The following is a 26333-nucleotide window of genomic DNA, read 5'->3' as shown; positions in this document are numbered from 1 at the left end:
GTTGCCAAGTCAAACTTGGGCTGATCATAACATTGTTCCCACAAGTGAAAGTAGCTGGAATAGTAATGAAAGCTATGGTTACATTGGTCCCACGTCGAGGAGGGTTGTAATCATGGTTTTAAAAACCGAACCAGGTATCGAATCATTTTTTTCAAAATTTTTAGTTTAATCCGATTTTTTTCCAAATTTTCGGTTGTTAAGGTTTTGGGGCTTTTAATCGAATCGAATTCAACTGATTTTCCTGGTTGAACCGGTCAGATCAGTCGGTTCGATCTGATTTTTAAAATAGTTGTTGTAATTACAAGTGAAAGCAGCTCAGAAGAGACTAAAAGCGGTCCATATGTGAGTTCTATTAGAAGATTCCAATTAGGCCGTAAGAGGAGCCCAAAAAAATCAATCGAACGGTTGAGAAAATTCAAGAACAAATTAGGACTTATATTTCATCATCATCATAACCATTACCATCATCACCATGATGATGATGAGAATGGTCGGGAAATGTTACACCACCATAGGGATGTGCATGATAGAGCGGTTCAAAAGGTGAAGAAATCAACGGTGAGTAGTGTGCTATGGAAGCATCAGGTTGGACATTTTCATGGTTTGATGGAAGGGCTATTGAAGCACGTGCAACATTCAAAGAAATCAAAGGGTTCGAAAGGTGGGATTAGACGGCTAGGAAATGGGCCACGTGGTGGTAATAAGAAGTTGTATTTGTGGAAAATGTTATGACGTCGTCGTGGTGGGCCGAAGCTGCCCAAAAGCAAAAGGAGGCGTGCTAGAATATGTTTTATGAGGAAAAATAAAAAACCACTTCTTAAAATGAGTTGAGATTTTTGGTTCCTTTGAAAGCATAGTGTATTATGTTTTCTTTTCTTATGTTACGTTTGGTGCACTGAATGGAGATTGCGATAGAAATTTTAATCTTTATTATTAGGAATAAAATGTGTTGTAATGTAATAACTAAACCTATTCATTTGTTTGGTTATGAGTTATAATATTAGAATGAAACTTAACATTTATTTTAGGAAATTTCTTACTCATACAATTATATCTCCTTAAAAATTGTTTTATTTTTAAATTTAAGAGAGATAAGTGTTATTTTTATGATTTTTTATTTTTATAATTGTTAGATGCACATGGAAAGTTTGTTTACTTGGAAATATATTAAGTTTTGAAATTATTGTTGATGTGGGATGAAAACACTCAACCCGTCCTTGGACGGTCACCACCTTCGCAGCCGTCCAGAAGTTATCCTCAAGACGAGAGTAACGGACAAGGACGTCCAGAGGGTTATAGCGAAGCTACATCCCTCGTCCATGGGATGCGCACAGCCTACCTCATGAGGACTCGTCCATATAAAGATTCGTGGACTAGGATGTTACACTCAGAATTAACAGGCGCGATCGATGAAGGAATTCCAGGACGAGGGTATCATACTTAGGAGAATCTCCGAATATAATGTGACAATCCCTTATCCCACGCATAACGGTCATGTACCCGTTGTGGAATAGAAGTGTAACTCCTAAACGGTTATGGCAGTTACGTTAAGCCTCCCTGAATCCAGGAGAGGTTCCTGTCTCAATAACCGTCTATAAGAACACTATATAAATGCTGTTTCAGAGAAGGCCAGGGTATGTTCAGTTTTTACTCCAAAAAAGTTGGAATTCGAATAACTTAGAGGAAAAAACTAACTTTGCCATCGGAGGATTTTTGGCCGGCAGCCCCGGTCGCCTTTGATACGCTTTTCTTTCTTTTTCAGGCCGTAGAAAGAACCAGTAGTCCTTTCAAGTCCGAAGCATCCAGCCTACTGATTTTCTTGGCATCATCAATTGTACTTACTAAGAAATAGCTAATACAACATTTTAAAAAGGAATAGTTATTCCTCATTTTAAAGAATAGTTAAAGAATAACTAAATCATATAAATAACTATTACATTACAGCGTCATTACAGTCTACCAAACATGCCCTTATTTTTTGTGGGACTCACTTATAAAAGGAATGTTTGAATTTGTTTTTTTGTTCTCAATTTCATTTTCAATATTCAAAAAATAAAAGAAAAAGTGCGAATAAAAATAGAATATGAAAAGTTGAAAACAAATCTTTAACATTTCTAGTTTCAGCAAAATGAGTTTAGTGGTATTTTTGTAAAAAAATTAAAAATTGTGGGAGAAGGTTGTGAGGATATTTAGTGAAGAAAGTAGTTTTTTTTTCATATATAAGAAATCATTTTTTTTGTTCTCATATTGAAAAAATAGAAACATAATGTATCATGTTTTCTTTTCTTTTCCTATTTTTTTGTGGAACTCACGTATGAAAACCATGTTTGGGTTTGTTTTTTTGTTCTCATTTCATTTTCAATATCCAAAAAAAAAAAAAAAAATTGAGAATAAAAATAGAATTCGAAAATAACTCTTTAACGTTTTCAGCTTCAACCAAATGAGTTTAATGGTATTTTTGTAAAAAAATTGAAAATTGTGGGAAACCCGTTGCTTATATGGATAATTCCAGGCCTATTTTTATGGGCTTACTTAAAAACAGCCCACGTTGAAAAATCTATCCTCAAAGTCAAACCAACCATTTACAAAGCAAAAAAAAAGCAAAGAGTTGCTGTACTCTGTCTATCAATATCTCCTCTTCTCTCATGTCTTTTGAATTTAGCAGCACCAACATTGCCTTTGTCTTCTAATCACACACACAACAGAAATGGCCACAGCTACCAAAGAAAATAAGAAGAACAGTAAGTCTCTCTCTCAGTATCAAAGTACAAGAGAAAAAGTTTGTATTCTTTTTTGAGTTAGAATTTCTTGTCTTTCCCAAGTACCCTTTTCAATTGTCTGATGCTGTATGAAAATTGATGTTCAAAGTGTGGTTGGTTTTAAGGTAGGATTTTTCTTTGATTAATGATGTAATGATATAATGGGTTCTTGAAATTTTGCAGGCTCTGCTAAAAGAGTAGCTGTTATTGGTGCTGGCGTTAGGTACTCTCTTCATTAATCGATATTTATGTGTTAAGGATTTTTACTGCTGTTGGTAAATTATTCACTGTGTTTTCTTAGAGAGAGGCTGAGTGGGTCTTTCATCAATGTGGTAATCAACTTATTTGATTAGTATTATGTAATGTGTGAATGTATAATGTGGGGTTTAATTGTGAAATCATGAAAAGGCAGGACTAATGCTAGGATGGAATTAGCTATTAATGTTTGATTATATATTGGAAATGTTTAGTTTGTTTAATTTGATTTGTGTGAAATGGTTGTAAATTGTGCCTGCACACAATGCTCAAGCTGACTGGTAAGTGGCCTCTTTTAGCCATTAGGATAAAAGGTAACCATACCCACTCTTACCTCAGCGGTCTAGAACCAGTCAATAACTTAATTCTGAAGACAATTGAACTTCTTCAGCTGTCTGCCTCTTTCTTTTGGTTGATTCTAGACAACTTGTAACGTTAACTATTGACATTGCAAAATCAACTGGCACCTTCTGATGTTTCCAATGGAGACATCCAGGCTTCAACACCCCCCCCCCCCCCCAACCCCATTGTAATTATTGAATTGTCCAAAAAAAAGAATTATGGTCCCTTAAGAATGTCTGGAGCATTTAAACTCAGCTGAAGTAAGCCCATCAGTCCTCTCTCAATGATTGGATGGAATGTAAGGTTGTGGGTTCAAGACTCACCAGGTGCATTGCATGAGTAACTTACCAATTGTTTAAAAAAACTCTCTTGAAATAAGCCCATCAGTCCAGAACATATTTATGCTTCAGTGATGAGTTTATTATCCAATTTGACAAATTATATTATGATACTCACACATTTTGCGATATAATTTGTCTTTTGTTTTCCATAATTTGACTTTTACTTTATCTTTTGATGTTCAAGTGGGCTTGCTGCAGCATACAAATTGAAATCACATGGTTTGAACGTCGCAGTATTTGAAGCTGAAGGAAGAGCTGGAGGAAAGTTAAGAAGTGTTTCACATGATGGTCTAATTTGGGATGAGGGAGCAAATACAATGGTACAATTTTTTGTTTGCAGATTGGGATGACAATGAGTTCTTACTTGATACCAATAGTAATGGAGGTTTTGTTGCTGTGCAGACTGAGAGTGAACCGGAGGTCAGAAGTTTGCTTGATGACCTTGGACTTAGAGAAAAGCAACAATTTGTAAGGGTTTTCTTCATTGTTTCAAACATTTAACTGAGTAACCTGTAACTTGTGCGTTGTCATGCTATGGTGGGAATCTTTTTCTTTGATTTGTCTCCTATCACTAACTATGTTTAAGACTTTTGACTGCTAAACTTTGATTCCTGGAGTTTTGAAGAGATACCTCATTGCTTTGGAAATAAAACTTTTGAAGTTTGTGGTAGTTATTCTCTTCATTTGTAATGGAACTTTTATGACTAAATAAATTGTTGTCTTCTGTTACAGCCAATTTCACAGAACAAGCGGTATATTGTAAGAAATGGGATGCCAGTACTGGTATGTCCCGCCTTTTACATTGTGCTAATTGAGTTTGCTTCTTTTGATGGTATCACATTATTTTTTATTATAATATTTAATTTTGTTACTGTTGTTTATATGCAGCTGCATTAACTGTGATGACAACCTTTCATTTTTTTAATGTCAGATACCCTCAAATCCCATTGCACTGATCAAGAGCAACTTTCTTTCTGCCAAATCAAAGGTTTGTTTTCAAAACATGTTCAGAAACCACTTCAACTTAGAAAATTTCCATTATATATATATATATATTAATTTGCAATGTTTTTGGGTCCATTGACAATAATCATTACATGTTTTGTTTGTGTGTTGACAAAGGATGTTGCAAGAAATAATGTATTCATAACAAAGATCATATGTGTATTCATATGCATCTAATCAAATGAATTCCTTAGATTTTGAAACTGGCAAGTTTGGGTAGAATATGGCAACCAGCAACTATGCACATGAGATGTGAGATTCATGTGATAATAATGGCCCTACACAAAGTGCACAAATAAGAAGCTACAAGTTCTCTGTGCTGTTTCATTGCACACTTAAGGTTATTAGGTTGTCATCTTCAATTTCTGGAGTTGTCTTTATTTTCTTTTTTCAAGCGTTCACTACAGTTAAATGATAATAATGGCCCTACACAAAGTGCACAAATAAGAAGCTACAAGTTCTCTGTGCTGTTTCATTGCACACTTAAGGTCATTCGGTTGTCGTCTTCAAATTCTGGAATTGTCTTTATTTTCTTTTTTCAAGCGTATGCAGTGTGCTTTTTTATTAATGAAAATATCTATTACCTATGAATAAAAAAAAAACAGGGTATGCAGTGTGCTTTTTTGTATACTCTGTGTACTTGGGTTGCCCTTGGACACTTATATTAACTTTAAAAAAATGAATAATAATAATAATAATAAAAACTCATGAAATTGTATATATATAGCTCTTGACACTTGACATGCTAGAGCATAAGACTTCCCACAGAAGTATACTTGTGGAGAAATATTAACGTTTTTTTTACCCACAATTTAAAAAAAAAAAAAAAACGGAAATATTAAGGTCACTTATATTAAATATTGTACATGGCCTGTAATTGTTGTAAGAATTTGGAAAATAGGAGGGCACACCTTGATAGTTTTTATTTTGCTAGTGTTTGCCTTGTATTATTACTCTCTACAACTCTTGACACATTTTATACAATTTAAAGTACAAAACTCACTTTGGAAGGCTTAGTACAAAACTTGGCTTAGTTGATCTGTATCTTTTTGCTTGAAAATCTTTCAAGTGGACAGCCAATTCAAAACTAGAAGAATCGTATCTGACAAAGCATATATTTCTAAACTTATTTACAATTGGGGAATTGATACACAAGTATACAAATTGCATCTGAGTTGCCAAGGTAATTTTTAATTGCATAAAGTGGAACCCAATTAGATATTTAGATATTTTTTCTTTTACACTGCACATCTTTTCTGTGAGCATTCTTCAAGTTCAAGGAGCATGGTACAACTCTTTCTCTCTCTCCTTTTGAGTATAGCGATATGTGCATTTCTGTGTGTGCAGTTTCAAATCATTCTTGAGCCATTTTTGTGGAAGAAAATTAACTCCTCAAAAGTTTCTGATGACTATACACAGGAAAGGTGATGACCCTAAAAATATGTAATTTTAAGTTTTCTGCTCTTAATTTTTCTCTTCTTTGTTTGTTACTATTTACAGTAGTCCCTTTGTTTTCTTATTTGCTATATGTTCTCTTGTAGTGTGGGTGGGTTCTTTGAGCGTCATTTTGGGAAAGAGGTATTCATTGTATTGTAACACCATTAATCTGTAATACATACATTTCTATACATGAAGTGATGTTTATGTAGAACAAATCTTTTGTTCTTCCTGAAATTGATAGATGGAAATATTTAATGCATTTCTAATTAGTGCTTTTCACTTGTAAGGTTGTTGATTATCTCATTGACCCTTTTGTTGCGGGCACAAGTGCTGGAGATCCCGAATCTCTTTCTGTGAGTAATGTCTAAGATCTTTGGACTACCTACATACTTAAAATTGCTAAGAAGCACAAGCATAGGATTTTCTTTTTCAATTGATCAATTATGTCACTAACTAAAGAAGATGCCTATGCATAAGTGTGCTGTATTTATCCTGCATTAATCTGGTCAGGGCTGAGATAAGAAACACTTGAGCTTCTTTGTTTTTTGGGCAATCAGAAACTTTTAGTTTTAGAGAGCTGCTTTTATGAGCCATGACTTTTTTATGTTATGACTTCAACTGTTGATGCTTATTCATTTTCATTTGTTCAATAACCTCTTTTTATTACTTTCTTAATGTTTCAAATAGATCCAGCATTCTTTCCCAGATCTGTGGAATCTAGAACAAAGGTACTGTGTACTTTATGCGATTTCTACATTTTACAATTGATTATTGCCAAAGAATTTTTTTTGACTTAGCTGTTTGTTTGAATCTGGATTCGCTGTCAGTTGTGTCATTCTGTACAAACCCTGCCTTTGCCAATCCTATTGTTAGAAGAGAATTTATACTTGAGTCATGACTCATGATTCAATTGACCTTAGATTTGTCTCTTTATGTTCTGCAATTAGATATCCTCTGTGAGTACAGATCTATATATAGTCAAGTCTCTGTAGCTTCATTCCTCACTGGCTGTTTATAGAAATTCTTCTATCCGTTGGAAACATTGAAAGCCTGTAATATTTAGAGAAGAATTTGTGGTACATCTGGCTATAAAGAGCATATTTTATTTTTTAACAGTTACATGACCACATTACAATTTGGTCTATTTCTCTTGGTACTTGATGTCTTCTTTATTTGCAAATAACGTTGTGCTTCTATAGCTTCATTCCTCACTGACTCCTCGCAACCATTCTTTAGGACCTAATTTGGTACAACTATTTCTGTAATTGAATTGGCAGAATGAACTATTGTGATCTATAATTTTTAATAACATATACATATTGATATTCTACTTATTGATGCTTGTTTTATGATCAATGTCCATGATTGGCCTATTTTCTACTCTGTTAGGTTTGGCTCCATTATATCTGGGCTGCTTCAATCTAAGATATCTGCCAAAAGGGTAAAAAGTGGTGAAACAAAGGGTACTTTAGAAAAAAAGAAACGTCAGCGCGGTTCATTTTCCTTTCATGGTGGAATGCAGGTACTGATACCTCTTAAGAATTTATGTAGTTTTGCATGTTGTGCCTGATATCACTCAGGTGTAGCATGCTTCTTGTAGATGTAGGAATGTAATGCTTACTGTGATCTTATTTTGCACATTGCTGGTTTTTAGAATAAATACTTGGTTCTTGTATTCTGATCTTGGTCTTTTGCAGACGCTAACTGATATGTTGTGTAAAGAGCTTGGCAAAGATGATGTTAAACTGAACTCAAAGGTTTTGTCACTATCTTACAGATGTGATGGGAAGTCTGCATTAGAAAATTGGTCAGTTTCTTATGCTTCCGACCATGACAAGCATTTACAAGGTTTATCTGTTGATGCTGTAATCATGACGGTCAGTATACATATTTTCTCAGAAACATTTTGTTCTCATTTATTTGCTAGACCATGGAATATGTATTTTTAACATTCTCAAAAAAAAATGTATGATTTATTTGTCTGATGTTGCTGCTGCTGAAGCTTATGCAGCTTGATGTGAGATGATTTGAAAGAAATGAAACAAGAATAAATGAAATAGAGCAAGAAAGAAAATATATGTATTCCATATGACAGTTGTTGGATTCCTGCCAACTGCCATGACAAAATTTGATTAAAGAAAGTTGTTTCTCAAGGAAGAACCCGTGCCACAGGGCACTTTAATGCTTCTAAATTATGTATACTTACATGTTAGCCACATGACTTGCATGGAAGATGCTTCTGTATTCTGGAATGTAGTTTCACCTGCTCACACTTGCCACATTCTATATACATTGTTGACTGACAAGGAGCTTAAATTATTGTAGGCTCCATTAAGTAATGTCAAAGAAATGAAGATCACCAAAAGAGGAACGCTCTTTCCACTTGACATTCTTCCTGAGGTATCTATTACTTAAGTTTGACTTGAATTATGACACATCAGGTAGTAGGTGCTTTCCTTTCAGGTTGAGTATCTAAACAGAGATAACATTCCTCTAAATTGACGTTCAATTAATCTTTATACCTGTAAATGGTATAACTAAACAAGTTATAGTCTTCAACAGATACTTTTGGTACCTGAAAAACAGTTCTTTTCATTCTTAATGATATTGCAGGTGACTTACATGCCATTATCTGTCTTAATCACAACCTTTAAGAAGGAGAATGTTAAGAGACCACTTGAGGGATTTGGAGTTCTTGTTCCTTCTAAAGAGCAACAAAATGGTCTAAAAACCCTTGGTAATGCTTGGCTCTGGCTCACTATACATGAACAATCTAAATTATTCTTCTAATGTTGCAACTGTATGTAATTTGCTGTACAGGAACACTCTTCTCTTCAATGATGTTTCCAGATCGTGCACCTAATGACCTATATCTTTATACAACCTTTGTTGGGGGAAGTCGAAACAGTGATCTAGCTAAAGCTTCTACGTATGGGAAGTTTCCATGCTTTTGATTTAACAAATAAATTATGTATCATATCCTTTACTGTTATATCTTTTACATCAAGTTCTAGTCATTCTACTTATTTCTGTTCTAATTATATATTCCCGTCAACTTACATTTTTCTCCTGTTACCTATATTGCTAGGGATGAGTTGAAGAAGATTGTTTCTTCTGACATCAAGCAATTGTTGGGAGCAGAGGGAGAGCCCACATTTGTAAAGTATACAAACCAATATTTCTTCTTTTTCATTTTTCCTTTTTCTTCAGGTGGTAAATTTTGGAATTGAATATGTTAAATCCAGTAAATTACCATATTTCTTTATTTAAGTTTGTTCTTATATTGTGAAGTGTACTTAATGGCAGTCATTTCTACTGGAGTAAAGCATTTCCCTTGTATGGTCGTAACTATGGTTCAGTTCTAGAAGCAATTGAAACGATAGAGAAAAATCTTCCTGGATTCTTCTATGCAGGTAATCACTTATCAACTTGAAACTTGCATGTAATAACTTGTAATTTGGATAAGCAATCATTTTCAATCTCCAGATGGATGAAGGGCTGGCTGATCCTGCCGATTCCTAAAGTTATATTATTATTATTAAATAACTAGAAGTTCAAATTTAGACCAATATAAAATCCAACTTATTATAAGTGAAGCAATTCAATGAAAAGTATATGAAAAATACTTATCCAAAAAAAAAAATGTATGTGAAAAATTAATACCTTAATGAATTGAACTTATATATGAATGTGAAAGTGGATAAATACGGCTTGTCTTATTCTCCTTAATACACATCAATGACTACACTGTTATTAGAACACTTGGCATATTTCCACGCTTTAATAACTAGGGTGTAAGATGGACCCCTAGAGAGCAATCTTCTGTGAAGGAGAGTGAACAGAATCATCCAACATATACTTAACGTTGAATATTTATTGACAAAGAACGATTATTTTTCTAGGAATACTGCCTAACTTCAAGGGCGGTCACTTTTATGGGAAATTGCACTCAAATTTAGATAATAAACTTGTAAGATCTTAATAAACTAGCAATCCCTGTGGACGCCCATGGATTGACCCAAACCAACCAAAGTTTCTAGGGAGTCGATGGCCAACTTTTCAAATTTAATAAACTTGTAAGATCTTAATATGGCTTAACTTCAAGAGTTATTAAACATGATCAGGTTTCTATTAGGCTTTTTAAGACATTCATGTAAGAAAATAACAACACATCCTACCATTATATCACTATAAGTTGTGAACATCACCATTTATGCTGTCTTAGCATGCTAGTTAATGACATTGCAGCGAAAACTGGGGGATCTGTATTGTTACCATTCTTCTTACTCTTTTCCTTGAATTCCTTGTCCTAAGTTTTGTCCATGAAATGATAGGATTACATACAGCCCTGAAGTAGAACTGAACTTATCTCCTCGTGGCCTTATCCAACTGAATTAGATGGTGTTGGGCACAGAAATACTATTTTCAATTGCAACATTCACCTTGTAGATTTTGGGTAAATGCCTCTGAATATAATGAAGCTTCTTATCCTACATTTGTGAAAATGATAAAATTATGGAAAATAATGATTTTGACTGAGAAATGTTATGCTGCTGCTAAGTGCTAAGGAATCCTCCAAGTGGATTTTTATCTTGAATTCTTGACATTTATTTGTGTACAACTTATATGGACAGAGACCAACAAGAATGGCTTCTGTCCACCGTATTATGTTCTGCTCAGCTAATGCCATCGATAATTTTAATTTTTCTTTTCTGGTATGAACTAGGTAACCATAAGGGAGGACTGTCTGTTGGCAAAGCAATAGCCTCTGGGTGCAAAGCAGCTGATCTTGTGATCTCCTATTTGGAGTCTTCTTCCGATGACAAATTGCTCAAGGAAGGACCAACATTATATAAATAGGAAGTGTATCCTTGGTGCTTAAAATGTTTTCTAACCTTTCTTCTTTGAAGAATATAAGGATGGGTTATCTCTTGCAGAATGTATACCATTCCCCTCTTTTGAAGGGTAAGCAATGAACATTATCTCTTTGTGCATGATAGAGTTACCTTATTGTGACATTTTTGTTTATTAATAAGTCCCAAGATTCCACCCCCCCCCCCCCCCCTTTTTTTTTCCATTTTGTGGGATAAATAGTTCTTCCAAGATTACAATTTGATGGTTCTAATTTTTTTTTTTTTTAAATTGCTTAAAGCCGACCGATAGGCGAAAGAGAATCCACTAGTTCAATTTTGATTAGAATAAGGCTTATAATAGAGAATACTCTAACCTTGGGAACTGGGCCAAGCCATCCTTCATTTGTGATCGACGTTTTAGCAAATGAGAGTCAATAATTAGCTTAATCCAATAGCAACAAAAAGAACGAAAACTTAATTAGAGGGTGTTTGGTTTGAGCATAATTCTAACTCGAAACTCAGTTTTCATCACTCAATTCTCAAAATCAGTGGCCCACAAAAAAAAAGTGTGTTTGGCTGAATTGTTGAAGTTAAAAAACAATAAAAACCAGTAAGGTTAATCACATTTACCACCTTAGGTACTTGTAATGTACACCCTAAACTTCAAAACTTTGCAATTAGCACTCTAAGTTGAGAATAATCTGCGATATTCATGATGGTCCTTGCCATTCAAGTAGCATTATTGCAATAACGAAAATGGCAGAAAACTAAGGGAACACCCAGCATTAATAGACCTCAAATAACGCTTTATTTTTTTTTGTCAAAAAATAATAATAATCATTCTGTACAAGGGAATTTTCACTTCCACCGAGCACAAGAATAGCAAAAATCATAATCAGTTATTGGTTATGATCATCATAATAATTTTCTAACTCAAAACTCAGTTTTCATTACTTAATTCTCAAAATCAGTGGCCCACAAAAAAGTGTGTTTGGCTGAATTTTTGAAGTTAAAAAACAATAAAAACTAGTGAGGTTAATCGCATTTATCCACCCTAGGTACTTGCAATGTACACCCTAAACTTCAAAACTTTGTAATTAGAACTCAAAGTTGGGAACAATCTACGGTATTCATGATGGTCCTTGCCATTCAAGCAGCATTATTGCAATGATGAAAATGGTAGAAAATAAGAGAATGCCTAGCATTAATAGACCCCAATTTCACTCTATTTAAAGAAAAAAAATTTAATAAAAAAAATTGACAAAAACTTTCTTTAAATAGAGTGAAATTGTGTACAAAACTACAAATATAATAAAAAAGGTGTATAAATATGATAATTTTATGTATGTAAACCAATATTAGAATTTCTTCCTTTAAGAAGTGTTTAGATACAAAATTTGTGCCTCATCTGATTTGGACAATTCTTGCTTTAGAGAGTTTTTTCCCTTTTAATTTTTTCTCATCTTTCCGCTATTTTACTTAATGAGTGTTTTTTTGAATCTCTACCACATTGTATCTATGAGTATAGAGTCAAGTCTATTAACTTTTTTTTTTTCATGCTTAGTGTATTTATGCATATCATGGATTGTAATAGCTTTGCTGTCATGGGATAATTTAATTAGATGGATAGACAAGAGAATAAAAGGAGATGTGTATTATGGGATTGGGAATGGAGACGTCGAATGGCAGTTGCTTATGTAGTTTGTTTTGTTGTCTATTGGTTAATACTTCGAAGGAGGCCTTAAAGGAGACAAGTAACTTACTCAATTAGTAGTCTGAGTTTAGAAAGGCGAAGCGTTCGCGATGAACTAATGAGAGAGATAATTGAAAATAAAAAGTGCCGTGATATTATACGCATGGGGCCTGGAGCTTTTTTAGATTTGTGTGACATGCTATGTAAAGAAGGTGGCCTCCAACCAACACAACGAGCAACGATTGAAGAACAAGTTGCCAAATTTCTTTACATATTATCACATGGTGTAAAGCATCGGGAAATATCTTTTTTTTTTCCGTCGCTCTAATGAGACTATAAACCGTCATTTCCATGAAGTATTAAGATCTGTGATACAACTAGAAGAGAAGTTTCTAAAACAACCTGATGGATCTCAAACTTCAATAGAAATACTCAATAGTTCTAGGTTCTTCCCATATTTTAAGGTAAAAAAAAACATTATTATACTCTAATAGCTTAATTGTGGTATATATAAAGATTTTAATATATAGAAGTAAGTACTCAACAGTTTTAGTTCTTCCCATGTCAGGATTGCATTGGGGCAATTGATGGAACACACATTCGAGCAAAAGTTCCTATTGAAGATGTAGCAAGATATCATGGTAGAAAGGACTACCCAACACAAAATGTGCTAGCGGCATGTACATTTGATTTAAAATTTACATATGTTTTGCCTGGATGGGAAGGAACTGCGTCAGACTCAAGAATTTTAAAAAATGCATTAAGTAGACGTGATAAGCTAAAAGTCCCCCAAGGTAATTTTGTTAGAAAAAAAATTTAGCCATTAGTGTATAACAACATAATGATGCATGTCATTCCTATAGGTAAATATTACCTTGTTGATGCTGGATTCATGTTGAGGAGCACACTTCTTGCACCTTATAGAGGAGTTCGTTATCACTTAAAAGAGTATTCAATAAATCCACCACAAAATCCTAAAGAGTTATTCAACCTTAGACATGCATCCTTACGCAATGCAATTGAAAGAGCATTTGGAGTCTTGAAGAAAAGGTTTCCTATAATAGCAAGCTCAAATGAGCCGTCTTACGGAGTTCCAACCCAGAAAAAAATAATTTTAGCATGTTGCATTTTGCACAATTACTTAATTGGGGTAGATCCGGATCATAGAATTCTTCATGAGGTGGACGAAGAAATTTTCAACAATCCTGAACCCCATGAACAGCTTGGTGTGCAAAGAGAGAGAAAAAATGATGATGCTGCCCAAGGAGAGATTTTAAGAAACTCAATAGCAACTGATATGTGGAGGGATTATACATCCAACCCAACTTGATGTTATTCTAAATTTAATAATTGTAGACAAATGCTTCTAGTGGATTTAGAACTATGTCTTTGTTTTAATGGGCTGATTCTTATTAGAATTGTTTTATTATTTAATTTTCTTTTTATGGACTTGTCATTTTGTATTTGATACATTTAATTTGCTTGGGATAAACTATTGAATGAGTTTTGATTGTGACTTAAGAATGTGATTCTTCTTGTGAGAGTACAGTGATTGTATCAATGTTGTGTTACCTACATAAGTTGATAACTTTGGTTATATCACACTTTTGATGGTGTTCAATACTATACAGTTTCTTTCTTGCGGGTCATGCAATCTGATTGGATTCTGATCTTTGATTTTTTGTGGTTTCGACGTCTGAGTTTTTTTTATTCCTTATTTGTTTGCATTTTCTGAAATGCAATTATAGATCTCTGTCAATATATATTCTGAAACTTGTTAAACCAACGCGACACCGTATCGCATAAGCCTATTAAACAAGCCCACTGCATTCTGATGGTTTTGTTAAATATATTTATTTGCTCAAATATTTTTTCATAGGTTCAAATATGTCAGAAAAAAGGACTATTGATGATGTGGTTAAGAAAGATAGAGAATATTGGGCAGCTGTTATGGATGATGCGCTTATTGATGCACTCTTGCATCAACATCATCTAGGTAATAGAAATGGTTCAGTCATCACCACACATGCCTATGACAATATTGTGAAGGAATTGCAAGAAAAATTTGAAAAACCAATAGACAAGCAAAAGGTGAAAAATTACATTAAAACCATCAAGTCTAATTGGCCAGACTGCTATGATGTGTTTAAGAATGGATTGAGTGGTTTTGCTTGGAGTCCAATCACCAAAATGTGTAGTGCTGAACCGGAAGTTTGGGAAAGTCTAATCCAGGTTTGTCACTTATACTCTAGGAGTTCATATTGTTTCATTGAATTCTATGGTTTTCTTTTTCATGTTATATCAGTTTACGGGTAAACTAATATGTTGTTTTTAGATTCAAATAGAAGGTATATATCATTACTCAGTAGGAGGATAAACATAAGCCAACTTTAGGAAGTTGATCCACAATTTCCATGTAGTAATGCTAAATCTTTGACTTCATGAAACACCCCAAGAGAATTCCTGCATTCTTGAATTCCATGTAAATAGCTTTGATGAGATTTTGCATCTAGTCATGTCTTACACATTGCAATGATAGAGCATTTTTAAGCACTGTTTTGCCAAGCTCTCTTAGAAAAGGAAGCAATCAAAGTATAAATACTCTCTATGTTCAAAATTACTGCTGCAGCACATATACCAGTTACGGTTTTGGCTCTCTCTGTTTGAAACTTTTTGGAAGATTTTGCAAGCGACTGAAAAATATATAAGCTTATAGGAAGATATGCATAATTTATACATAAAACAAAAGTTATGCATGTTTTATTCATTAGAAAAAAGAATCTATGCAAGATTAAGTTTTATAAATTTCTGTTTCCTCTTTAACTTTTTAATATCTTAACTAATTTTTGAAGTTATCGTTTTATATTTTGGCATGCTTGTTGAGTTATGAACTTATGATTAGACAATATCAAACATTCCATGCCATGTATATTCTAACTCAACCTTGGTCCATATAGAGCAAGGCTATAACCATACTTGAGATTAGTAAGTGCATATATAGCAGGGCAAAAACCATACTTGAGATTATTACTAATGATACTGAATTTCACATTACTAACTTGAGAGTAGTGACCTTATTTTGTTGTCATTTTTTAATAGGCTAAACCTAAAGCAAAAGAGCTTAAGAACAAACCAATTCCAAACTACGACAAATTGGTTGAGCTTTATAGAAAAGATAGAGCAACTGGGGAACAAGCTGAAACTGCATCGGAGATGAGGCAACGGTGGGCTACTTCAATCGGAGAGGGCTCTATGGAGAACATTGAAGATATTGATCATTTAGTTGCTCAAAATGAAGTTACTTTGGAGAGTTGTGATAATGTGGGTGATAATAATGTGGGTGAAGCCTCCTCAAAAGCCAAAAAGAGAAAAACATCAAAAAATGAGGACATGGAACAAATTATGGGAGCAATTCAGAATGTTGCTTCAGCAATGAGAGATGGAAATTTAATTTTTGAGAGGAGCATGGCACGTCTTCCGAAGTGTTTCATCTCTTGGATGAGATAGGAATTGATTCTAGATTGCAAACAAGGGCTTATCTCTATCTTATTAAGAATCCAGATATGTTGAGAGCTTTCATTGGCTATCCAATGGAGAAGCGCAAGGAGCTATTGTTCACAATGATGTCTGATTCTTAAATTTCTCTAACAGTTAGACAAATAAATGTTCTAAGACAGTTATGTGTTAAAGTTAATGGTATTTGGGTCCAAGTTGTAGTAAGATCTTTGTTCCCTTGGCTAACAATGTATTCCACTAATTTCAATCAGCTGTACCCTGTGACATCATCCTTTGGTGCACCAATCTTTTTTTCACTGGAACGTGCAGCAGCTCCTTACTTTGGGATAAAGGTGTGTTTTATGGAATTGTGGAATCTCTCTTCTTTTGGATATAACTAATAAGTTGCCCGTGCGATGCACGGATAATATTGTAATATTTTATGTAATATAATTTTGGAGAATGTTGTACGCATATTATACCATAATTGTCATAGAGATTTGCTAGTAACAAGTTAATTATAAGAAGTAACAAAAGCTAAACAAAATAATGAAATAAAGATGAAATTTAGAATTCAAAAAAAAAAAACCTTGATGAACCAAATGCTAAAATCCTCGATTCATACACTATTAAAATTCATAGAAAAGAAAGCACACACAACATATAGATCATTATACAATTACCATTAAACCAAAACAAAACAAAACAAAAAAAACCATTAACCCAAAACTCAATTTATTTTAAGAAAAAATTCAATATGTATTTCTTAATTGAAATATCAAGAGACTTACTCGAGAAAGAAGCTTTGGAGTCTAAAGAATGCAGATTAAATAGTCGTGTTGTTTTTCCTCTGCAAATTCAATTGCCATTGACTAAACCACCTCCACCCTATTACCGCACATCCTTAGTGGAATGGTCACTCCATAAGTATGAGTGCTTACGGGGTGTGGTGGGTAAGAGTCGGGGTTCAAGTCTCCAAGAGGGAGACTCATACACATATACACTTAGATTTGGTTAGAGTATAATTTATATCTTGTATAAAAAAAATATAATAAAATAAAAACCCCTCCACCCTAGATGATAACTGCTTGATCCCTATAATCCAATGTATGATTTACAACAGGTTTAGCTTTTGTTTATTTTGAAAAAACCAGTCTACTCAAGTCATATGCTAAGATTAAACAATCTTGAAAGGACAATGACAATGAGACTTTTACACTATAATAAACAATTATCGACTTCTCAGTTCTAGATTTCAAGCATCTTTTGGAAATCGATATACACAATAACACAACCTATAAAAGAAAATAACAAAACACAGAATCTCACGATCTTAACCCTACCGATTGTAAGTGAAGAACTGAATTTTTGAAAGTAACAAAAGATAGCTTGAACTCATACATGTCAAGGCCACTTAATGTGCGATGGATAGCCACTTGCTACAACAAAAGATCACAAGAGCAATAGGTTTCTTCTATTGGCCTGGTGTTTTAAAAAATTGTGAGTATGGAAACAAAATTTGAGAGTAGCAGTAGTTTAGGAAATTTAACTATTAAAGGTTTTTTTTTTAAGAGAAAGAAAGTTTTTTTAAGAGAGAAAGAAAGAGAATGGAGGCATATAGTTAAAGTTGAGAGGGGAAGGCAAAGCGTGAGAGAGAGGTTGGGGAGTTAAAGGTTTAGAAAATCTTACATTAATCATTATAGCAAAGTATTGATAATGTACATTAAGTGAAAACAAAAAGGCAAAAATCAAAACGTCATTTTGGAGGCTAGTTGTGATTAATGCATTTACACAAGAGGTAGAAACTTTTTATATAACTAACATAAAAACTTGCGGTACCAAAAAAAAAAAAGACTAACAGAGGAGGGAGACTTTGTTTATGAGATGTTTGTATGTAAATTAATCACCATAAAATAATAAGGATTCTCATAGAATAAAATAATAATGATTATAGTAAATAAAAGATATGAATTTGTGTAATTTAGGCAACAAAAATGCTAGAAGATTATCTATCTTGATCTCATTAGTTATTAGTATCCCTTTTTATTAATAATAAAAAAAAAAGCTGAAACATTTGGTATACTAAAAGACATGAAGAAGAGAGAGAGGTGGTGTGTAAACTCAGGCAATTAATGGAAGAGTTGGATGATTGTAGATAAATTTCATAAGAGGTGCCACTTAGCAAAAGTTTAGACCCTCACACAATGAGGTCTCTGCTTTTATATATATATATATATATAGATTGATTGATTAATCATTATAGCAAAGTATTGATAATGTACATTAAGTAAAAACAAAAAGGCAAAAATCAAAACGTCATTTTGGAGGCTAACTGTGATTAATGCATCTACACAATCATAAAGGCGGAAACTTTTTATATAACTAACATAAAAACTTGAGGTACAAAAAAAAAAATACTAACAGAGGAGGGAGACTTTGTTTATGAGATGTTTGTATGTAAATTAATCACCATAAAATAATATGGATTCCCACAGAATAAAATAAAATAATAATGATTATAGTAAATAAAATATATGAATTTGTGTAATTTAGGCAACAAAAATGCTAGAAGATTATCTATCTCGAACTCATTAGTTATTAGTATCCCTTTTTTTAAAAAAAAAAAAAAAAAAAAAAGCTGAAACATTTGGTATACTAAAAGACATGAAGAAGAGAGAGAGGTGTAGTGTAAACTCAGACAATTAATGGGAGAGTTGGATGATTGTAGAGAAACTTCATAGGAGATGCCACTTGGCAAAAGCTTAGACCCTCACATATTGAGATCTCTGCTTTTATATATATATTGATGTGACATAGTTGACATCAGTATCTGTAGTCCTAATTTTTTTAATTGCCTTTCAAATATTTTTAGGCACTTGTAATTTGATTTGGTTCTAAATTTTTTAATTTAAATTTTGTCCCTCTAAAAAAAAAAAAAAAAAAGGGTTGTTTTCTTTAGTTTTTATGTATTCAATTGAGTAGCAAACTCAATAGCGAATACTTGGTATCTTTTTGATGCCTTACTTGTAGTTTCCAGAAATAACTATTCCTTATTCAGTTTTTTTTTTTTTTTTTTTTTAAATCTTTGTGGACTAAAATGCCTTAGAATGGCCTCAAAAAAGGTGTTTCTGTCATAATTCCTACTTATTAACAACAATAAAAAAATAGTGAATGTTGATTATTTAATTCACATCAAAAAAAAAATTATCAAAAAAAAATATTGCATGCTATAGTCATAATTATTTAATTTAACAAATTAATCATGGACCAATATTGCAAGTCCATTTTTAAATAGGGATAAATTTGTATATTTAAAAATATTTAATCATTTCCTCTCCTCTCCATCCTAATTTTTAAAACATCCAAATAAGGGGAATGACTAATTACTCCATTCCCCCTTACTAATTATAAAAACATCCAAACAAGGTGGAGGGTAATCATTCTTCTCTACTCTCCTCCCCACTACTCCCCTCTACTCTCCTCCCTCTCTAAACTCCCAAACAGGCCATAAATTTCTCCCCCTCCTTCCTTAAAAAACTTCCAAATAAAGGATTTAAATTACTCTCCCTCCCTCTACTCTACTCTCCCTCCTTTTTTTTACATCCAAACAGGTCATAAAAGCCTATACCTTTCCTCGTATTATCCACTTTAGAAGTTTTTTTATTATATATTATTATCTTATTTCTATACTGTTACTTAAGGAGCTTTCTCTATTTGAATTCCTCATTTTTTTTGTTTAAAAATGCCCCTATACCCCTATATTTAAGTAGAGATAAAATTAAAGGACAATTTGGTAAAAATGCAACTCTAACTCCCACTAAAATATTGCCTAAAAAATAGGACCACTTTCTTGTAAATTTTCAAATTACTTTAGTCACTAATAAATTAGATTTTCAAAATAGAGATTATATATATAAAATAATAAAACATAGTTTTTTTTTCTACAAAATAGGACCACTAAAAAAAACCTCATTGCACACACACGTGTGATGAAGCTAGTAATTTTTTAAGTTCTTGAGATCCTATTTTGACAATGTAAAATAATTTTATGATAAAATTGTGTGATATGTAGAGGAGATGATGATGATTTGATAGTTAAGTAAAGGGAACTGTATCCTAAATGTATTTATTATTGGAAACATCAAAAAGGGCACATTGAACTATAAGGTTTTTGGTAAAAAAAAAAAAAATCCTATGTAATGGCTCATATAAGTTTAATTTTATTATTTAAGGGTTTTTTTGGGGGGGGGGGGGGTGTGGAAGTAATAAATTATACTAGTACATTCTAAAAATATTACAAAAAAGGCAAGTCACATCACAATGAATTGAATTATCTTTTTAGTATGACATGGTTTTAAAATTTAAATACAACTTAGTAGATACTCACTTCTATAATTTCTCCACCAAAAAAAAAAAAAAAAAAAAAAAACCTCATATATGTTGATGCAATTAATCATATGGTGAGGCAATCCATTAAACACATACAAACAAAGGGAAAAGTTGGAGTGGTACTAGTGTGATGCTAACCTTTTTTTTTTTTTTTTTAGAAAGAAGTGTGATGCTAACCTAAATCACTATGTTGCTTTACTTAGAAAAGGATTATGAGGATCGCGGGGACCTGAGGACCAGAGATTGGAAGCACCACTGTAGCCTTCAATTGTTTCTCACGAAGAAGTATCTATAGCTCGAGGAGTGAGGTTGCCCGAGGAGAGAATGAGAAGTGACAGAGCATCTTTGGGGAGTATAAGAGGTGAAAGTGGGCGTCTTAGGCCCCGTTTGGGAGTTCATAAGAGAATGGAATGGAATGATCATAAGGGAATGGAATGGAATGATCATAAGGAAACGGAATGGAATGGAATGATATGGAATGTATTTAAGTAAGAGAAATGAATGGAATGGAATTAAGTAACCTTTATTGGATGTTTTAAAATAAAGGAATGAAAAGAAATAAAATATAAGTAATCTTGTTTGGGAGTAACATTGAGGGAATGGAATTGAATCATTTTATGATAATATTACTACTAGACCTTTATTTTAAAATAAAGGGTTAAATATATAAGGGTATTTTTAGTAAAAAATTCATTAAATCTAATTTCATTCCCTCCCGTTCCTCCCAATTTCCGGAAGAACGAAAATTTGAGGTTTTAGGGGAATAGAGAGGAATGAGTGTTTCCTCCTACCCATTCCATTCCCTCCCACTTAAACTCTCAAACAATGGAAGAATATTCTAAAATTATTCTTTTCATTCCATTTCATTCCCTTTTCCCAAACGAGGTCTTAGGGGTTAAACAAGTATTTGTGGGAGGTTTCTTGTAAAGTGTCACATGTTCCTCCACATTAAATGACTAGTAACGGTTTTATCAACTACATTAATGAGGAAGTGACCTAAATAGTAGATCCCTAACTTAGCAGCTTCTTCCACCACTTTCACAAGAAGTCTAAAAGGATAAGTGTCCTAAGGAGATTTAGGAGGATTGAAAATTGAGGGGTAGGATGCAAGAAGCCATGGAGTATATAAAGGAAAGTGACTCTTAGATAAAGGAGATCCAGAAGGAATCAAGGAAGAAAGATCAGAGCTAGAACAATATCTAAAAGAAAAAGAGTGAACAATATATCTATCAACCAAGAACATTGTCCTCAGGCAAGCTTGTAAAAATTTATCTATACATTTAAATCTTAAACCTTTGATTCCTCCTTCTCTATCTGTGTCCTCGAGTAAAGCCCAAACTTATTCGTCCCACTCTCTTTACAAATATCTATTATTTAGTCCGGATTTGGGTCTCACTATTCTAAGTGGGCTTAGGCAACTAAGATTTCGTGCTCTTACAAGGATCATAACCAATAACCGATTATGATTCTCGCTATACTTATGCTTGGTGGAAGTGGAACTTCCCTTGTACAGAATGATTATTATTATTTTTTGACAAAAAAAAAAAAGCGTTATTTGGGGTCTATTAATGCTGGACGTTCCCTTGTTTTCTGTCATTTTCATCATTGCAATAATGCTACTTGAATGGCAAGGTCCATCATGAATACCGCAGATTATTCTCAACTTAGAGTGCTAATTGCAAAGTTTTGAAGTTTAGGGTGTACATTGCAAGTACCTAGGGTGGATAAATGCGATTAGCCTCATTGGTTTTTATTGTTTTTTAACTTCAAAAATTCAACCAAAGACTTTTTTTTTTTTTTTTTGTGGGCTATTGATTTTGAGAATTGAGTGATGAAAACTGAGTTTTGAGTTAGAAAAGGATTACGAGGATCATAACCAATAACTGATTATGATTCTCGCTATACTTATGCTTGGTGGAAGTGGAACTTCCCTTGTATAGAATGATTATTATTATTTTTTGACAAAAAAAGGGCATTATTTGGGGTCTATTAATGCTAGGCGTTCTCTTATTTTCTACCATTTTCATCATTGCAATAATGCTGCTTGAATGGCAAGGACCATCATGAATACCGTAGATTGTTCCCAACTTTGAGTTCTAATTACAAAGTTTTGAAGTTTAGGGTGTACATTGTAAGTACCTAGGGTGGATAAATGCGATTAACCTCACTGGTTTTTGTTGTTTTTTAACTTCAAAAATTCAGCCAAACACACTTTTTTGTGGGCCACTGATTTTGAGAATTAAGTAATGAAAACTGAGTTTTGAGTTAGAAAATTATTATGATGATCATAACCAATAACTGATTATGATTTTTGCTATTCTTATGCTCGGTGGAAGTGAAAATTCCCTTGTACAGAATGATTATTATTATTTTTTGACAAAAAAAAAGGCGTTATTTGAGGTCTATTAATGCTAAGTGTTCCCTTAGTTTTCTGCCATTTTCGTTATTGCAATAATGCTACTTGAATGGCAAGGACCATCATGAATATCGCAGATTATTCTCAACTTAGAGTGCTAATTGCAAAGTTTTGAAGTTTAGAGTGTACATTACAAGTACCTAAGGTGGTAAATGTGATTAACCTTACTGGTTTTTATTGTTTTTTAACTTCAACAATTCAGCCAAACACACTTTTTTTTTGTGGGCCACTGATTTTGAGAATTGAGTGATGAAAACTGAGTTTTGAGTTAGAATTATGCTTAAACCAAACACCCTCTAATTAAGTTTTCGTTCTTTTTGTTGCTATTGGATTAAGCTAATTATTGACTCTCATTTGCCGAAACGTCGATCACAAATGAAGGATGGCTTGGCCCAGTTCCCAAGGTTAGAGTATTCTCTATTATAAGCCTTATTCTAATCAAAATTGAACTAGTGGATTCTCTTTCGCCTATTGGTCGGCTTTAAGCAATTTAAAAATAAAAAAAAATTAGAACCATCAAATTGTAATCTTGGAAGAACTATTTATCCCACAAAATGGAAAAAAAAAGGGGGGGGGGGGGGTGGAATCTTGGGACTTATCAATAAACAAAAATGTCACAATAAGGTAACTCTATAATGCACAAAGAGATAATGTTCATTGCTTACCCTTCAAAAGAGGGGAATGGTATACATTCTGCAAGAGATAACCCATCCTTATATTCTTCAAAGAAGAAAGGTTAGAAAACATTTTAAGCACCAAGGATACACTTCCTATTTATATAATGTTGGTCCTTCCTTGAGCAATTTGTCATCAGAAGAAGACTCCAAATAGGAGATCACAAGATCAGCTGCTTTGCACCCAGAGGCTATTGCTTTGCCAACAGACAGTCCTCCCTTATGGTTACCTAGTCCATACCAGAAAAGAAAAATTAAAATTATCGATGGCATTAGCTGAGCAGAACATAATACGGTGGACAGAAGCCATTCTTGTTGGTCTCTGTCCATATAAGTTGTACACAAATAAATGTCAAGAATTCAAGATAAAAATCCACTTGGAGGATTCCTTAGCACTTAGCAGCAGCATAACATTTCTCAGTCAAAATCATTATTTTCCATAATTTTATCATTTTCACAAATGTAGGATAAGAAGCTTCATTATATTCAGAGGCATTTACCCAAAATCTACAAGGTGAATGTTGCAATTGAAAATAGTATTTCTGTGCCCAACACCATCTAATTCAGTTGGATAAGGCCACGAGGAGATAAGTTCAGTTCTACTTCAGGGCTGTATGTAATCCTATCATTTCATGGACAAAACTTAGGACAAGGAATTCAAGGAAAAGAGTAAGAAGAATGGTAACAATACAGATCCCCCAGTTTTCGCTGCAATGCCATTAACTAGCATGCTAAGACAGCATAAATGGTGATGTTCACAACTTATAGTGATATAATGGTAGGATGTGTTGTTATTTTCTTACATGAATGTCTTAAAAAGCCTAATAGAAACCTGATCATGTTTAACAACTCTTGAAGTTAAGCCATATTAAGATCTTACAAGTTTATTAAATTTGAAAAGTTGGCCATCATATTAAGATCTTACAAGTTTATTAAATTTGAGAGTTAGTCTATCATATCTTTTTCTCTTCTTAAAAGTTGAAGCTCTGAGAGAAAAGTTGGCTAAAGTTCTCTTTCTCAGCACTGTTTGGTTGCTGAGAAAGAAAGAAGAGAAAAAGATATGATAGACTAACTCTCAAATTTGAAAATGAGGGGTTTCAACTACCTCTAACCCCTCATTTTTAATTCTCCTAAATTGGAGAGATTTGGAAAGAGAGTAGAGTAGATAAATTATTGACCAAATGAATTCTTTAATTTACCTTTTTTTAAATTAACAAAATTACAAACCAATTAAATATCCTTTGCTTGTTTCCTGAGAAAATTAAAAATAAAATGTTGACTGAAATTTTTCACCGCCTCAAATAAGCTCAATGCAACAATGGCGCTCACTTGAACTGAGAGTTCACATTTATCGCAGTGAATAACGAAAGCAAATACAACAGTTTATTCTATGAATTATCTAAAAGAGAGTCTCTCATTTTCGAAGCAACCAAATAGAGACAAAAATAGAAAGAAAAGAGAATGAAAACCCTAGCTCTAGAGCTCTGAGTACAGAGAAAAACAGAGATCTCCGTGAAACGCACCTATCGCGAGAAAGAACAACAGGACGCTCTGATAACCGCACGATCCATGATTGGAGATCGATGGAAGATACGGTGGAGATCAGCTGGAGAGGCGCGAACTGAGGCGGTGAACTGCGTCGTCGCGACGGCGGCGGCTCGGATAATGTAGATCCGCTAACTCCGCTGACGCCGACGTTATCATCGTCGGTGCTGCGTCGCCGGCTCCGCTCTCTATCATATCTTTTTCTCTTCTTTCTTTCTCGGCAACCAAACAGTGCTGAGAAAGAGAACTTTAGCATTTCGTTTTCTTTCTTTTTTTCTTTTTTTGAATTTCAAAAAATCTGCTAAATTTTATGGATTTGCTTCAACTTTGGCTTGCTATGTTCGTTTTGTTCCGGGAATTAACATGTTAATTATTGAGTTTCAGTACAGTAGGCTAATTTGGTTGATGATTTTTGGTAATATGTTAGTAATTAAAAAAAATCATAATTTACAAAATTGATAAATTAATCGTAGACCAATATTGCAATTCATTTTCAAATAAAGGTAAATTTGTCTATTTAATCATTTTCTCTCATCTCCATTCCAATTTTAAAAACATCCAAACAATGGGAAGAGTTAATTACTCCCTTCCCCTTTACTAATTTTAAAAACATCCAAATAAAGTGGAGGATAATCATTTCAATCTACTCTCTTCCCCTCTACTCTTCTCCCTCTCTAACGGTTCGTTTGTTTTGATGGAAAATTTTGTGTAAAGATAATTTTCCATGTTTTCTAGTGTTTGGTAGCATAAAAAAAGATGAGTCAAAAGAAAACTATCTCTAGTCAACATTAAAAGTATGACTTATTTTTAAAAATTGTTTTTCATTAAATTTTTTTGAAAAACAAGTATATCTCACAGCAAACTAAACAAGAGAAGTTATGAGGTTATTTTTTAACTCATTTAAAGTTGTTACCAATTATTAAAAAATAAGATAGTTTTATAGAAAATATCATAGTTTTAAAAGCCGGACCAAACCGGCCGATCCGACCGATTCAACCGAAAATTGGTCATAATCTGGTCCGGTTATGACAAATAACCGAAAAAAACTTAAAAACCGAAAATATTCAAAACCGTCCGGTTCAACCGGAAAACTGGAAACCGGTGTGATTGAACCGGTTTTGCAAAA

General features: G+C 33.3%; 2 protein-coding genes across 6 annotated transcripts; both read left to right on the top strand.

Annotated features, from left to right (window-relative positions):
- The first annotated feature begins 2550 nt into the window (after nt 1–2550).
- On the top strand, nt 2551–11136 carry LOC142622519 (protoporphyrinogen oxidase, mitochondrial). Of its 5 annotated transcripts, none has more exons than XM_075796005.1 (18): nt 2551–2741; nt 2943–2982; nt 3882–4017; nt 4100–4165; nt 4430–4480; nt 4629–4685; nt 6050–6126; nt 6244–6280; nt 6430–6495; nt 6830–6870; nt 7532–7664; nt 7840–8019; nt 8468–8542; nt 8756–8879; nt 8963–9071; nt 9231–9305; nt 9449–9555; nt 10869–11136. In XM_075796005.1, exons 1-18 carry the CDS (start codon nt 2708–2710, stop codon nt 11000–11002), a joined length of 1542 nt encoding a protein of 513 aa, XP_075652120.1. In that variant the 5' UTR covers nt 2551–2707; the 3' UTR covers nt 11003–11136. The 5 variants fall into 5 exon arrangements, with proteins under 5 accessions (XP_075652120.1, XP_075652122.1, XP_075652121.1 ...); XM_075796007.1 differs by having other exon boundaries at nt 2590–2741; nt 9231–9352; XM_075796006.1 differs by lacking the exon at nt 10869–11136 and adding an exon at nt 10477–10614 and having other exon boundaries at nt 2590–2741.
- A 3439-nt stretch (nt 11137–14575) lies between these two features.
- LOC142632048 (uncharacterized) lies at nt 14576–16195 on the top strand. The gene is made up of 2 exons (XM_075806476.1): nt 14576–14920; nt 15788–16195. Exons 1-2 carry the CDS (start codon nt 14576–14578, stop codon nt 16193–16195), a joined length of 753 nt encoding a protein of 250 aa, XP_075662591.1.
- The last annotated feature ends 10138 nt before the right edge of the window (nt 16196–26333 follow it).

The sequence above is a fragment of the Castanea sativa genome, chromosome 1 (genome assembly GCF_040712315.1).
Source record: "Castanea sativa cultivar Marrone di Chiusa Pesio chromosome 1, ASM4071231v1".
NCBI lineage: Eukaryota > Viridiplantae > Streptophyta > Magnoliopsida > Fagales > Fagaceae > Castanea > Castanea sativa.
Note: the sequence above shows the minus strand (reverse complement) of the source record. Positions and strands in the feature narration are given on the sequence as shown.

Excerpts from the sequence above, each read along its gene's own strand:
- LOC142622519 (XM_075796005.1), top strand. The coding sequence starts at position 2,708 with ATGGCCACAGCTACCAAAGAAAATAAGAAGAACA. Across the intron at positions 6,496-6,829 it reads GAGATCCCGAATCTCTTTCT|ATCCAGCATTCTTTCCCAGA; the intron begins GTGAGTAATGTC and ends TGTTTCAAATAG. Across the intron at positions 8,880-8,962 it reads AAATGGTCTAAAAACCCTTG|GAACACTCTTCTCTTCAATG; the intron begins GTAATGCTTGGC and ends TTTGCTGTACAG.
- LOC142632048 (XM_075806476.1), top strand. The coding sequence starts at position 14,576 with ATGTCAGAAAAAAGGACTATTGATGATGTGGTTAAGAAAGATAGAGAA. Across the intron at positions 14,921-15,787 it reads TTTGGGAAAGTCTAATCCAG|GCTAAACCTAAAGCAAAAGA; the intron begins GTTTGTCACTTA and ends ATTTTTTAATAG.